Source organism: Tetrahymena thermophila, assembly GCF_000189635.1.
Source record: "Tetrahymena thermophila SB210 genomic scaffold scf_8254564, whole genome shotgun sequence".
Classification (NCBI taxonomy): domain Eukaryota; phylum Ciliophora; class Oligohymenophorea; order Hymenostomatida; family Tetrahymenidae; genus Tetrahymena; species Tetrahymena thermophila.
The window spans coordinates 582714-598931 of NW_002476335.1; the positions used below are offsets into that span (position 1 = coordinate 582714).

The 16218-nt window shown below is 22.0% G+C and overlaps 5 protein-coding genes across 5 annotated transcripts; 2 read left to right on the forward strand and 3 right to left on the reverse strand. All coding sequences in view use genetic code 6, as the record gives it.

Annotated features, from left to right (window-relative positions):
• Nucleotides 1–749: 749 nt before the first annotated feature.
• TTHERM_00219400 (hypothetical protein) lies at nt 750–1106 on the reverse strand (the record flags this gene model as incomplete). The annotated part of the gene is made up of 1 exon (XM_001020612.2): nt 750–1106. The coding sequence occupies one exon, from the start codon at nt 1104–1106 to the stop codon at nt 750–752; it is 357 nt and encodes a 118-aa protein (XP_001020612.2).
• A 2096-nt stretch (nt 1107–3202) lies between these two features.
• On the reverse strand, nt 3203–6872 carry TTHERM_00219410 (Serine/Threonine kinase domain protein; the record flags this gene model as incomplete). The annotated part of the gene is made up of 7 exons (XM_001020613.4): nt 6695–6872; nt 6136–6379; nt 5798–6076; nt 5346–5720; nt 5048–5263; nt 4721–4980; nt 3203–4533 (listed from the first exon to the last, which is right to left on the reverse strand). The coding sequence occupies exons 1-7, from the start codon at nt 6792–6794 to the stop codon at nt 3203–3205; spliced, it is 2805 nt and encodes a 934-aa protein (XP_001020613.4). The 5' UTR covers nt 6795–6872.
• A 1520-nt stretch (nt 6873–8392) lies between these two features.
• Nucleotides 8393–10437, reverse strand: TTHERM_00219420 (chromatin assembly factor 1 subunit FAS2; the record flags this gene model as incomplete). Its single annotated transcript, XM_001020614.3, has 5 exons — nt 8393–8730; nt 8806–9424; nt 9484–9854; nt 9923–10070; nt 10276–10437. 5 exons carry the CDS (start codon nt 10435–10437, stop codon nt 8393–8395), a joined length of 1638 nt encoding a protein of 545 aa, XP_001020614.1.
• A 700-nt stretch (nt 10438–11137) lies between these two features.
• Nucleotides 11138–12199, forward strand: TTHERM_00219430 (hypothetical protein). The gene is made up of 4 exons (XM_001020615.3): nt 11138–11479; nt 11539–11814; nt 11866–11979; nt 12030–12199. Exons 1-4 carry the CDS (start codon nt 11237–11239, stop codon nt 12075–12077), a joined length of 681 nt encoding a protein of 226 aa, XP_001020615.1. The 5' UTR covers nt 11138–11236; the 3' UTR covers nt 12078–12199.
• A 1137-nt stretch (nt 12200–13336) lies between these two features.
• On the forward strand, nt 13337–15523 carry TTHERM_00219439 (rab-GTPase-TBC domain protein; the record flags this gene model as incomplete). The annotated part of the gene is made up of 1 exon (XM_001470858.2): nt 13337–15523. The coding sequence occupies one exon, from the start codon at nt 13337–13339 to the stop codon at nt 15521–15523; it is 2187 nt and encodes a 728-aa protein (XP_001470908.2).
• Between the last annotated feature and the right edge of the window lie 695 nt (nt 15524–16218).

Here is a 16218-nt window from a genome sequence, read left to right on the forward strand (position 1 = left end):
TGTTCATTTATCAAAAGGTTTGTTTTTTTTCTAATATATTTATTTAATTTATTAATATTTCAAGAATATTAAGTTAAGTTTTTTTATTTTATTGAGTTTTTAATATATTATTGTTAAGTTTTTTTAGAGTTTTTTAATATTTTATTTTTAAGTTATGTTATTTTATTCAGTTTTTTAATATTTTATTGTTAAGATTTTTTTATTTATTTATTTTAATTTTTTTAAAGTTTCAATCAATCAATCAATCAATCAGTTTTTTTAATTTTATTTATTTCAATCAATCATTTTATATTTTGGATTAGAGAGGGTTAATATAGGATTCTTTTTAGAGTCTGTCGACTATATGGATAAAAGAAGTTCTAGTTAGTAAAAAGAGAAATCAATCAATCAATCATTTTTTTAATTTTTTTAACATTTTGAAAGTCATCATTTTTTTTATCATCTCCTCTTTATTTAGAGTGTTAATTTCGAAGACGCATCGCACTTTAATTAAATAATTAAAGAGGATGAATTTGAATATAATAACAATTTGATTATTTCACTTCGATAAAAAACTAAGGATTTTTTGGAATCTTATTTGTTAACAAATTTGAATTAATTCATAATATATGAAAAATTAAAATTTTTTTCTGTTAAAAATAAGCGTGCTTATAAAAACTTAAATAATCAAAAAGTCACTCCTATTCCTATCATATACTAGGTATTCAAGAGAAGAGCTCAAAAAACAGTAGCTAGTTACATAATATTCTTCATCTGTCAAATACAAGTAAATGGAGATTTACAAATACCAAATAATAGTACTGTCTATCAAACTTACCTTCCCCCTTTCCTCTAATATATGCTTTCATGGGTTTTAATTATAGCTTAATGATGAATTTTATTAAACCTCTTAATTGATCGGGTATTTAAAAATTGAGGTTCTATTAAAAACTAAGAGCTTCATTTAAACGCAGATAAATTTCTTTGTATCTTGTTTTGTGAGCTCTCAGGGGACTACTCCTGAAACTACTCTCCTCCGAGGCAGGGCTCTGATTGTAATAATCATTGGAAGATACAAAAAAATAGTGCATTTATTCTTTTTAAGCATTTTAATAACAAAGATTCATCAAATCGCCAGAATTAAAACTGAAGTTAGAAATAATTCAATATTTTTTTAATTAATTAATTATAAAAAAATTTTCAATTTATTTTCTTTTCCCCAAGTTTTTTTTCATAAGATTCTAAAATAATAAATAAAAGAAAAAAAATAAGATTAAGAAAGATAAAAAATTATAATTAATTGATAAAAAATAAAATTAATTAATTTACTTTTAAAAGGCAAACTTCTTTTTCCCCTTCTTTTTTTTGTACATCATTATGTACATCGGAATATCTAAAATAGGGATGAGTATTCGAAAAAATTCTATTGAAAAAATATTAATAACAATTAGATTTCATACTCATCGGCACTTCGTCATAAATCGAGATAAAAGCTTTCACCAGATTATCTAATAAATCATTTTAAAAAGTTTTTAAAAACCCCCTCTAAAGAAACAAAATACATTGATTATTTCTGATTCATCAGATTTGAATGATTTTAGGCTAAATAATTCATTCATTTGTAATCAATTATTTTATTTCTTTAGATCAACTCCTAAACTCCCTCAAGTTTTTGAATTAATAAAAATGATTTGATAATTTGCTTAAGCAACTAAGATTTTAATGGAGAAAAGGGCTTTCCTAATTAGATCTTCATAGTTTTTAACCCGGAAAAAAGTTTTAAAGAAATATATAAATAGTATTTTTTAAATAAAAGCTCTCTGCTCATGATGGAATCATACTCGCTTCTCTCGCTGAAACTTAAAAAAGAAAAAGTTAAAAAGAAAAATAATAAATAATAAAGATAAAATAAAAATTAAAAAGATTAGATAATAAATTACTAAGATCAGATAAAAAAATTAATTAATCAATTAGAAATAAAATTCAAAAGATAAAATTAAATAAGAGATTGAAAATAAAAATATAAAAATAAATCAAATAAAAAAAACACAAAAAACAAAAAGAACATATTTACTAAACACATAACTTTTCAAATATTAAAATATAAATTTATTCATTATGATATTACCTCATTTTAAAGAAAAGTGTACACGATATTTTATTTAAAAATAATAATTTAAATTAAAAAATTAATTTGATTTAGTAAAAATAAAATTTAAATAAAATAATAGAAATTCTACTTATTTATGTATTTTTTTTTAATTAGTATATTTGAATAGCTAAAAAATGCTTTTCAATTGAAATTTATGCTCTTACTTTAACCATTTACAATTAGTCTATTATTCTTTTTCTTAAAATTTTATTAGCTTCATATAGAAAAAACTATCAATTTTTTTTAATTATTAAATTAAATAATTAATAGTTAAAAGAGAAGTGGAATTGTAAGTAAAAAATTTTGAGTTATTTTTTTAAATATAAAATTATAAAATAGCTTAATTTATTTATTAAAAAATAAGTTTCTCAATAAAAAGTATGATAAAAATAAGTGAATTTATTTTTTATAAATTAGATATTAAATATTTAAATTTTTAGAGTTTACTTACTTAATTTAATTACAAATAAAATATTTATTTCCAAACAAATTGAATTTCTTTAAATAACTAATATTAGATAATGTTTTGATATATTCAAAATAAAAGAAGACATAAACTTTCTTATTTACTTAATAAAAATTAGTGTTTTTGAATTCTTGTGTTTGCTTTTTATTTAATATAATTTCTTATTAATTTTATTGTTTTTTAACTATCTAACTGACTATAGATGCTTATTTGATTTTAACCTATTTTTTAATGGAGAAATATTATCTATTAAATTTTTTACTTCTAAAATAACAGAGTAAAATATGGTAAAGCAATTTTAAAATACTATTCAGATAGAAGAGTAATTAAGTTTGTGAATAATTTTTTTGGTTGATTATTTGTTTTTCAGATTTTTTTCCACTTTGATGATGTATAAGAGGAATTGATTAGATTAAAGAGTATCCCTAAAAGTATCAATTAATTAAGAGAGAAAACTAGAATTAAAAATGTATATAAAATATTAAATATTATTTGTTTATTTTTTAATTTATTTTATTTTATTTTTTAGTTAAAAGATAATTTAGATTGTAAGATTATAGATTAAATTGATTAATTTTTCTTAAAATATTTTATAATAATTTATTTCAATCAAATTTCATGCTAAAAAACTCATGCTGTAAAGCTTATGCACAAGTTATTCTTTGATTTGGATCTATTATTAAGCATTTACGAACTAAATCTCCAAGGATGCGATGTTCAGGTTTGAGAATATCGTCAAAGCTTAATAAATTTTTAACATTGCTAATGCTTTTGCGACTTGTATCATTTTTAGGCCAATCAAAATATGTACCATTTTGCTAGAAGTGTTCTTCTGTTACTTTAAAATGACTATTTACACTATTATCAGAGCGTTGAGCCATCCACTGTGGGATAGGTCCACATACTTTTTCTATCATAGCAAGATGCTCTATTTTTTCATGAGTAGGGAAGAATAATTCTCCTGAGTAAAGCTCCATAATAATGCAGCCAATAGACCAAACATCACTAACTTCATTCCACTTGCAGCATCCTAGAATAACTTCTGGTGCACGATACTGACGTGTATTTATGATGTCTGAGTGATGCTCGTCTTCAAAAGTTGCTCCACCAAAATCGATTATTTTTATTTCATCTGAAACAGGAACCCAGTATTTTTTAGAATTTTTAGAGGAGGATTTAGCATGTGATCCTGATGAAGAGGAGGACGAGGAAGAGGAAGAAGATGATGAAGAAGATCTTTTACCTGTTGAATTATTTTGATGTTCATTCTTTTAGTTATTTTCAGAAACTGTACCAGCTGTGGCATTTGTTTTATCTGACGATTAATATTAAGTAGAAGGAGAATCTTTTTATGAGTTATTTTCAACAACAAGTCTTAATTCTGGAGAAGCAAGAAGAATATTTTCAGGTTTTAAATCTGTGTGAGTTAAATGAATTGAGTGGAGAAATCCGACGCTCTCTAAAATTTATTTGAAAAAACTTTGAACTAAGCGAATTTTATAGCCAATATAGTTATTTTTTTTCAACAGTTCATATAAAGAAAGACCTAATTTCTCAAAAATCATACAGAAATTGGCTCCGTGTTTGAATGTAGACTCAAGTTTAACTATTCTGTATTTATTTTCTGGGTCAGCTGCCTGTATTTTTCTGATTATTTCTGTTTCAATTTAAGCAGCATCAACATACCTTTCAACTGCCCTGATTACCTTTAAAGCGTATAGTTTGTTACCATTTTAACGATCTTAAACCTCAAGGACTCTGCCAAAAGTGCCATCCGATAAATGTTTAACAACAACATATCTCCCATCGTCAAAAGTTTCTCCATTTTTAAATTTATAATGTCCAGCATCCTTAGATCTATCCTTTGAGGCTCCACTTACAAATGAATCCTTAGAAGAACTACTTTTACTTGAACTCGAGTGAGTCTATTTAGATTCTTTTTAAAAATAAATGATAAAATTATTTCATATAAAGAAAAAAAATATTTTTTAAAACTAATTTCCATAAAAATATTTATTATTTCATCTTTCTAAAATTTCTTTATTTTTTTATTGGTTTCTTTGTTAGTTTTTTAAAATTTTTAGAAGTTATTAGCTGAATTATAACAAAATATTGCAAATTACTATTATCCTTATAATACTTCTTGGAAGTGCCATCTGACTATTGATATCCTTGCCTGTTATATTAATTATCTTTTTAACCCTTATATTTAATGCTGTTTGATCTATTGCTATTATAGTATGATTTATTTGCTTTTTAGAATTTATTTGAGCGGTCTGAGTGATGGTACTTACGATCTAAATTTTAATATTTATCGGTTCTCCTACTTTAGCTATCTCTTCTTTCATAATTTCTATTATCATATCTGTTATAGTTTCTTCTTCTAAATTTATGTTGAAAATTAAATATTAAAAATTAATGAAAATATATCTTTAAATTAATCAAATTACGGTGAATTATTTCTTCTAAAGTTATTGTTGTCTCTTCCATAGTTTTTATAATTGTTATTTGATCTATTTCTATTTGAATTTGAACGTCTAAAATTTCCATTGTTATTATAGCTGCCGCCACCACCTGTAAGGTTTCTGTAATTTTAGCTACTCACTCTTTTGTTATCATAATTATTGTTGTTATTTCCGTATTATTTGCTATTACTGTTATTGAAGCTTAGGATAATTTTAAATAAAATAACTTAAAGCTCATTATTTCTACTTTAAATTTGAAATATAAAATAAGTTATGAGTTTACTGTCCTTAAGATGAGTTTTAATATTCATTTTTATAGCTTCTATTTCCATTATAAGAATTATAATTGCTATTATTATCATTCTTATTAAAGCTATTTTGATTGCCATTACCACTTCCATTTCCTCTCGAATACTAATCACTTGGGAAGGTGTTTGCTTAACGATAACTTTCATTTCTCTTATCATAGCTGTTATTGCTATTATTTATTGTGCTATGTCCACTTGGATTGTTAGTAAACCTACTATTGTTGCTGTTATTATGATTTCCATTGTTATTACTGCTATAGTTGTTGTTTTGTCTGTCATTCCTATTTCCGTCTCTATTATTCCAATCCTTATAATCTCTGTTTTTGTAATAATCTTCTACATTTTCTTTTCTTAATTTTAATATAAAAATAATTTATCATTTCTTACTATCTTTAATTAAAAATTAAAGTGCTAATTTATATCTTACTTGTAATTGCTATTGCTGTTATTGTTATTATTATTATAAGAACTCTGTTAATGGTTTGGGTAGCTGTTTCCGTAATGTGATTACTAGGCTTAATTAAATGAATTTTGCTAATAGGGATATGACTATGCCTAATTACCACCCTAACTATATTAATTTTGACTATAATATCTCTAATTTTTTTAGCTGAGACTCTTTCTTCTTGAATCTACACCATTACTTCTTTGAGGTGAATAATCTCTTCCTCCTCTAGAATATCCAGTATCATTTTTATAATTATTTCTTCATTATAAATTTATTTTCCAATTAATTAAATTTTTTTATGCTAATAAATTAATTACCTTCCAAAATTATTGTTATCTCTACCTTCATTTCTGCTGTATTGATTGTTTGGACCTTAATCATATCTTCTTTCAACAGATCCTCCTCTAAAATCACGATCATTTTAAGAATATTAATTTTATTAATACCTATTATTATTGTTATCATATCTAAGTTTTTCATTATTCTAGAAGCTATTTTAATACTAAGCTGGGGCATTTCTTTATTACTATGACCTAGATCTTGAGCGGGAATTTTATCGATCTAATAGTTTTAAATATTTATAAATGTAATGTCAAAAAGTGTGATAAAATTGTAAATTTAAAAAATTTTCCATCTATAGTATTCGAAAAAGCTGACATTTATTCTTTTATAATTGAATTCACTCTGAAGATAAAATGATTTTTGTTTGATATGACTTTTTATTTTCTTTTTTACCTTTTATTTTCATTTATTTGCTTTAAAAATAATAAAAATGAACAGTGAATATCAAACAAAGTGTGAACAAAAGCAAAATTGTACACTATGGATCAGCGAATGAAAATTACCTAAATATTAACAAAACAATAAAATATTTACTTTAAAACTTTGAATAGTTGCCACTTTAATTATTTTTGTATTTTTTTGAGATGCTTCCTCTGTATTCCCTATAATTTTTTGTACGATCTTTAGAACCCATTGCTAAAATATATAAGTATATATGTATATATGTATGTATTCGAGAAATTTGTTTGTTTATTTTATAATTTTTTTGTATTCACAGAAGAAAGTATAAACCCTGATATACCAATATAAATTTGATAAATCAATATAAAATTGCAATCAAATAAAATAATTCATTTATTTTACTGCTAAAAAAAACAAACAAATAAACAAAATTATATATGTGAATTTAATGCCTAATATTTAATCATCGATATTAATTTTCATTTTTTCCTATTTATCAATTATTTATTCAGCCTTTTTTACTCTCATTATATTTCATAAAGTAGGATAATAATTATAATTCTTATCGTCTACTCTTTTATATATCCCGCCTTTTATTATAATAGTTGAATGCATTATCATAATTACTCAGTATTTTAACTACGAAATAATAAAGATTAATTGTTTACTTAATTATTCCCTATTATTAACACTTAATAATCAATGAAATTAAATGTTTTACAAAGGAATTATTTCATGATAATTCTTCTATTTTAGTTAATAATATTATTTCTTATACGTCAGATATTTCTTAATATTAAACAAAATACAAATCAAAAAGTAACTTTGTATAATAAATAATTTGTGAGTTCTTAATAAAATAAATATAAAAAAATATTTTTTTTATTGTATGACATAAAGCAGAGTAGAAATAATAATTTCTTATTATCTACTCTTTTTATATCCCACCACCTTTTATCATAATTACTCATAATTTTAGCTTTTAAATTATAATATAATTTATTAATAAATTAATCCCTATTATTTATTAACTTCAAATCAAATGAAATGTTTTATATGCAAATTATTTGATGCAATTATTTATTTGAGTTAATAATTTGATTTTTAGCATTGGATATTCTAAAATTTTTTAATTTTATAATAAATCTAAAAACTATTTGCTGTTAATCATTTTTTGAGCAAATTTTGTAACATAACAAATTTAAAGTGTATTTTTTTAATATTATCTCATAAAGTAGAATAAAAATTATCATTTTTTATTATTTTCTCTTTTATATATACAATTGTTAATTATAATAAGTAAGTGCACGATTATAACTAGCTATTCATTATATAAATTAATAAATTATAAATCATTTTATTTTTAATCAATAAATTTTTGGCTATTATACTCGCTTATAAATTAAATATTTTGGGAGTCAATAATACATTAATAATTATTCTTATTTAATTTTATTTAATAAATAATTTCATTTACATCTAATATTCACTAAATTTTCAAATAATATACAAATCAAAAAGTAGTAGTTAATATTATCTACAAATAAATTCTTTATAAAATAAATATCAAAAATATTTTCTATCTAAATACAATTAATTCTAAATACCTTTTTGAAAAGACATTTCAGATTAAATTGTTTAATTAATTGTCATATAAAATTAAACTTTCCCATTAAAATTATAATTTTATTTTATTGTAGGGGCTTTTACTATATATATCTTTAATAAATTATTTATCTACTTTTACAAAATTAAACTTTCTATAATAATTCTAAAATTATTTTAATATTGATTTAACTATTATGGATGGTTTTTAAATATATACTATTTTCAGTATTTCTTAATAACTGCAGGAATAATTACTTTTTTCTTCTCTCCTGTAGAAGTTGTTTTAAACTATATTTCTTGAGGTTTTATTGGAATAATTTACTCCTCTTCCTCCATGCAAGCAAAATTAAATTTTTCTACAACATATTCTTTATTTTTTTCTTCTTTTTAACTATTTATATCTGTTATTTACTATTGTTATTTTTATTATTATTTAATATTTTCATTGTATTCTTTTAGTATTTGCTTTGTTTAACTGGGATACACTAATGCTCTGAGAAGCTCATTTGGATAAAAGCTTTCAACATTTACAATATTTCTAATTTCTTCATCTTAAATTTCTAGTATAAATTTTTTAAATATTTGTAAAAATTTGGAAAGGAAATTAAATAAAATTAATGAATATAATGTCATACCTTCTGAATTTAATGGTTTTCCAAGGTCATTTTCTTCAAAAAATACAAAAGAGCACATACCGTCAGAAGAACAAATAATTAAAGATTAATTAGAGAAGAAGGTTAAATCATTAATAAGAGCAAAGTGAATATTTCCTACAACAGCAAGAGGAGAAAGAGAAGCTGTGGAATATATCATAACATTATCAATTGTGCTAATAGCAAAAATTATTACGTATGGTATATCAACCATACTAAATTAATTTTCCTCTTTCTTTTTAAATAATTTTTAACAGAATCTAGTGCAAATAGCAGGTTTATTATTTGTATTTATTATGAGTGATGGCTTATTTAACACATTTCTACGATATAAATAAACGCACATTTCTATTTTCGAGTCTCTCTTCTCTTAATAAATAGCAGCAGGAAGTAAGAAGAAGGAACCGTCTGGACTCCAATCAGGTCTTTTTACAAATGTATTAAGTTATCTTTCTGACAAAAACATACCATAAGTCATAGCTTAATTAACAGCTCCATTAGCTCCATTCATTTAATTTCCTGTAATACTTGATTTATCTTCATCATCAGAAAGCATTTCTTCTTCAATATTAACATCTGCAAAAGGTAATCTCTTCATTGTCTTTATTTAAAAGAAAAAAAATATTATGCTGATAAAAAAATTTCTCATAAAAAATTTACATTTGATGGAATGTATTCAAAAATATTTTTCTTTTTATTATTGCTTTTTAGCTTTCTCCATACTTTGACAGTTCTATCATTACCCAAAGTAAGACAAAATTTCATTTTTGGGTCTACAGCTACTCCTTATACATAACTTTTATGTGCTCCAACTATAGTTTGCTTAATCACGCCTTCTTTAACATTCCATATATATGCTCTATAATCCATTCCACCTGAAATTAAATGAGTACTATCATTAAACCATCTAAGATCACAAACTTCGCGATTGTGTCCTTCTAATATATTTTTAGGAACTAAATTGAATATTTTCTAATTAGTGCTTATATTCTAAAACCCCTTATCAACATGCCAAATGACAATTTTATGATCTATTAAATAAGTTAAAGATAGACATACATATTTTTAGAATTTAGATAATTAAAATAATTTATTCTACCATCTGAAGCTGATGCCAAATACTAACCATTAGGTGAAAATCTAACACAATTTACAGGATTTGAATGTTTTTTTAAAGCTCTTATAAAAGTTACTGGTTTTGCATCTCCACCTTAGCCTGGTGTGTAGTTTTCGTTAATCTACCACAACTATAGTTATCATATTATAAAAATAATTTAATCAACACTTTAAAATTTATCATTTTTGCCCTAGTAAAAAGGAAAGTATTGCTTAAAAATAAAATTTAATCTATTAAAAACTCCTTATAAAAAGCTTAGCATATTATTTGCAAAAAATGGTTTAATAAATAAATTCAATGACATATTTTCAAATATAATCTTAATAGTTTATTACCTTGATATAACCTATTTCTTCTTCAAATTCTAAATCTTCTCCTTCATAAACTTCTTCATCGGAACCTCCTGTTACTAATAAATTTATAAAAGGATGAACATCTAAGGTGACAATTCTTTGATATTGTCCATGCCATACTATAAAAGGTCTTTCTAACTTCATTTCTATTGCTAATAATTTTGAAATAACACTTATCTTTAAATAAAGAGCAAACTAGATATATTTATAATTAAAATATGTTTAAAATTGACTGATAACTACCGCCAAACGTATTGTAATATTTTTCCCACCTTAATTTAATTATTTGATTTCTATTTTTTAGCACTATTTGCGTATTGCAAATTTTCAATCAATAAGTAAGTGTTAAAAATATAAAATTTAATGCTTGAAGATTTTAAATCCAAATATTTTAAATTAAATATTTCCTGTTAAAACCAAATATAATTTATCTTTCAAGATTTACATTTAATATTTTAGATTAACAATTAACATTGATAATCATTTTAATTTTATAACATAACTAAAAATGTATCTTTAAATTATTTTATAAAAACTTTTAAATAGTTTTTTTTAAATGTTAATTGTTTTTTATTAAAAATTTATTTTTAAAAATCTTAAATAATTTTAAATTAACTTTTCAAGGTTTTTTTAAAATTAAATGCATTGTAAAAATCTTTTCTGTTTAAATCTTCAAAAAAATTATTTATTCTAATACAATAAAAATAAAAATAATAAATTACTATTTAGTTTAACTAATTATTTATATCATTTCAATAAAGTAAAATTTATTAATTTAAAATTAACACCTAAATCTTTAGAATAATTTCTTTAATTAATATTCAAATTTTAAATTAGTTAATTTATTGATTTCTAAATTTCTTTTATTAAAAATAATCCGCAAAAACAAAAAAAACTCTTTATTACCAAAAAAGTTAAAAAGTTGTTGTTTTTATAAGTTATAATGAATATTTAATAAATTGAAATAAAGACTGTATTAGGTAAAGATGAATAGATTTTCTCTTAATTGAGATCTGATTTATAGATAATACTGAAAGCAGAGAAGAATTTAATTTAGGCCTATAAAACTTTTTCAACTAATATGAGACAAAAGATTTATACAAAAGAATACATTGAAGCAATGAAATAAATATTTTAAGATACAGCTATTCAATATGAAGGTATCACTAAAAAGAGATAAGATTTGGTATTTAAACTTTATAAATTTTTAAATTATGTCGACTAAGTAATTTTATTTTACTTTAGGCTGATTTAATTGACACAAAAATGCTTCCAAGTTTAAATTCTTACATATCAGAAGTAAAAGAAATAAAAAATACTTTGGTAGAATATGAAAAAAAAGTAATATAGGCTGATAACAAACTTTAAGAAAAAATTCATGCAGAATCCACAAAATAAGAAACAAAAATAGAAAAAGCTGTTGAAGCATATAGAGAAGCTAATTTAAATGTTAAAATATTCAGTAAGAAAATGTAAAAGTAATTAGATAAGTATATGCATAATAAAAACTAGGAATTGAAAGTAATTAATTATTTTAATTAAATTAAATATTTAATTATTTATATTGTATAGTGTCTTATACTACATCTAGCAAACAAGTAAATGCTAATAGATGCTGAATCCTTAAAATCATTATCTATTTTAACCCAGAATGTGAACAACCACAAAGAGAAAGAAGAAACTGAGGTAAAATATTACTAAAATTCTAATAAACTAATTAATTATTTACAATTAAGAATTTTTTAGAAACAGTTGTAGGTCGTACAAATAATCTAGAAAATTGAAACAAAAAATAATATAAAAGTAAAATGTTGCTAAATTAAAAATAGAAAAATATATTTTGTAATTGCTTATTTTTTATTTTAAAAAAAATACTTTTTCATCAAATTAAATTTTAAATTTTAAAGTTATTTATGAAATCTTATAAAAATAATTTAGTTTTATGAATAATTTAAAAATTGAGGTAGTTAGTTATCTTAAAAATACAAAATTTTAGTTTTATTTTAATTCTAGAAAATAAAAGAATCCATCATGATTGAAACTATGATAATTAATATTTGATTATTTATCTTACAATTAAAAATATAGTAAATTAATTTTTAGTTTTATATTTTTTAAATTATTAATAATTTTTAATAAAATGATTAAATATTAAAAAGTTTAGAAAAATAAAACTAATCTAACTTATATTTATTGAATATTATTGCAAAAATATTAATTTTAAAAAAAACTACAATTTATTAAATTTAGATTAAATATTTTGATAATTCAATTTTTTAATTTCAAATTTTTACACTTCAAAAATGTATTAGTCAAAAACTTTTATCAATTTTTTTCATTTATCATTAACTAAGTCTTGAAGGTTTGAATAATTAATATAAAATAAATTAATTCTTGGTTGTATTATCAAAAGTTTATTTAGAAGAAAAATTAATTTATTATTTCTTATTAAGAAAGACAAACAGAATATATCTTTTTTTTCATTAAAATTTATAAATATTACACTTTAAGTTGCAGAAATATTGTCAGTATTTTTAGTAACAAATGAATTTTTGGTAGCTTAGTTTTGAATTCTGATAAGCTAAATAAATATATTAAATCAATAAATATTTAAGCTTATTTAATTTAAAAAATTTTAAATAAATTTAAAACTGTTTGGCTAGCTAAAATTTCATTTATAACTGTTACTATTTCTTGTTTAGATGAGTAATAAGTATTAAATTTTATAAAGATAATACTATTGAATACTAAGTTAGTAATGATTAATCTGTTTTTTTTTTGACGATTTTAATAAAGATTGGATTAGCTCAATAAAAACATAATTAAAATATAAAATTCAATTTAAAAATAAATCAAGTGATAGATATATTGATAGATAGCAACTATTTAACAAATAAATAATAGCTTAAAAATATAAATTGAAAACTCAGCTACTTTTTCATTTTTAGTATAAAACTTTAGTAATAATTATAAACTAATTAGAAAATAGTGTTTTGGCTTAAGGGTATATTCCCATATAAAAATAAATAATATTTTATAAAATATGGGTGGAGCATGCACAAAATAGAAACCAGGAGAAGTTAGTCACCCAGTTAAGACATAAGAAGTTAGGATTGGTTAATAAGGGACATAAAATAAAAATGCAGCAGGATAAAGTGATGACTTAATAAGTATTGTTTCTCTTAAATCCAGATTGTCTATGAAGAGATAAGTAAATATTGGGCATTATTTAGTATAGGGAGTTAATAAGATTGAAAAAGATAGTAAAAAATTGATAAATTTATGGGAAAAGGCTTTACGTTAGTATGAAAAACAAAGCAGAAAAGAAATAAGGAAAGAAAAGATTTTCAATAAAAACACAGAAAATATTTTGTTTTCATTTAAAAAAAATAAATTTAATGAATTTTAATCGCTTATCGAATAAGGAATACCTTTGAATTTAAGATGGAATGTTTGGAAAGTTTAGTTATTTAATAAAGATATTTATGATGAACACCTTTACGAAAAATTGCTGCAATAGCCTATTGATGAACACTATGAGCATGCTATAATGAAGGACTTACCTAGAACATTTCCTAGTCATCCTTATTTCTAATCAAAAGAACCAGGAGGAGGCGGTTATTTGAAAATTAGTTAGTTAAATTAGGGATAAAAGTAGCTTTATAACGTTTTAAAAGCCCTTAGTATTCATATGCCAAACGTAGGTTATACGTAAGGTATGAATTTCGTGGTAGCTTTTCTACTTATGATGAGTGCTGGTAATGAAAATGAATCATTTTGGATATTTTTGTTGCTAGCAAGAGATCCTAATTTTTTATTCATGGGTCTTTTTGAGGAGACTCTTCCTCTCATGCATATTTTAATTTGCATTTTTGAAAAGAAATTCAAAATAGTCCTTCCCGAACTATATGAATATTTTTAAAACATTATGTTAGATAGCATGCTTTGGGTATGGAAATGGTTTATAACAGTATATCTATATTCTTTTCCAATTGAAATTGTTGCAAAATTATGGGATTATATAATTATAAATGGAGGTCTCTCAACGATTTCCCTTGGATTAGCTCTTGCTGAGTATTTTTAAAAAGAATTTCTTGTTAGAGATATGGAAGATATTTAGACTCTGCTAAGGGATATGAAAGATACTGAGATATTGTTGGATAAAAACTCTAAATATTATCTTGATTTTACCAAGCTTTAAAAATCAGCAAAAAAGTATACAATCACTACTGAGTTTGCTAGTAAATGTGTTTCGGAGTTTGTGAAGGAGAAAAAAAATGATAATATGTACTCAAAGTTTTATATAATGAGAAGTAAATAAGAAACTCAGGCCATCGAATGGATTAACAAATCCATACAAGAAAGAGTTAAATTAAACGCTGCTGAAACAGTTATGCATTTAGGTTCTCGCATTAAAACAAATATATAGGGGTAAGATAAAAAATTAGAAGAATCAGAAGCAAATATAGTATATTTACAGTAAAATCAAAATATTCATCCTATCTCTAAATAGTTATATTCTGATACAATAGCAGTAAACAGCACACATTAACAACAAAATATACATTAATCTGATTAAAAACTTATATAAATACAAGAATAAAATATATAATAAAATTAAATTGATAACCATAAGCAAATTTCTCAAGAAAACGAGCTTTCTCAAGTTAACCAAGAAAAAGGAAATTATGAATCTGAGACAGAACTATAAGAAGAAATGGTTAAAAATAATATAGCAAATCCTCATAAAAAGTAGCAATTACAATTGTAGTAGTAGTAGTAGTAGTAGTAGTAGTAGCAGCAGCAGCAGCAAGAAGAAGATATGGATAACTCATCTAGATAGTTTATCAATCAAGATTAAAATGTACAATTTAATAATCATAATCCTCAATATATTTAAGAAAATTAATAAAACACCAAATAATTCTCTTTTAACTAAAATAAAAATAAAGATTTTGTAGGGTAAAATAACTCAAAATTGAATAAAATAGAAAACTGGAGATAATCTTCTTTAAAGAATGAACATGATATTATTAGATTTACATCCCTATCAGAAATGCAAGATGATATCCCTGATCATCTTACGAATGTAGATCCTGAAAACTCTAATTAAAATTATTAAAAAAACTATATTTTTCAAAATTCATTATCTCAAAAGGTTAAAGAAAGTGCTAAAAAATAAATAATTGATACTTAATACTAAGTTTAATAGCCTAAAGAGTTTTAATGAATTTTTGTTTTCCTTAAAAAAAAAATATTTTAATACTAATATTTATTCTATTTATTTATTATCTACTTTTATTAAGAACATCTTTACCAAAAAAAAATATATACATATAATTTATTTAGTTTACTACACTTTCAACCAAGAATTAATTAATAACTAACTGGTTTGTATTTTCTTTTATTTTTTGTCCTTGTCTAAATTTTGTAAAAAATTTGCCTTATTCAAATTCTAAAAAAAACTAAAAAATCTGCATTAATATAAATTACCTTAATATTAGAGTAATTAAGATAATATATTTTAGTAAGGAAGTTTAATTCATATTTTTCAAAAAATTTATGATATTTAAAATACTAAGATGTACTTATATTATTATTTAATTCTTCATAATATAATTTTTTTTGAAATAATTCTTTGATAATTCATTCAATAATTTAGTTTTTTTTAATTTAATTGTTAATAATAGCTTTCCAAAATATTTATTAAAAAAACTATAGAATTTAAAAAAAATGTATTTCAGATCAAACTTTTATTATATATTCATAAAGTTAATTTTAATTTTTTATTAAAAAAGTTATAAATTTTTATTATTTCAAATAAAAAAATAACTCAAAATTATTTTTCATAAAACAGAATAAATAAAAATGTTTATTTAATCATTTATCAAAGATAAATTTTAATTAAAAAATCAAACGTTTAAT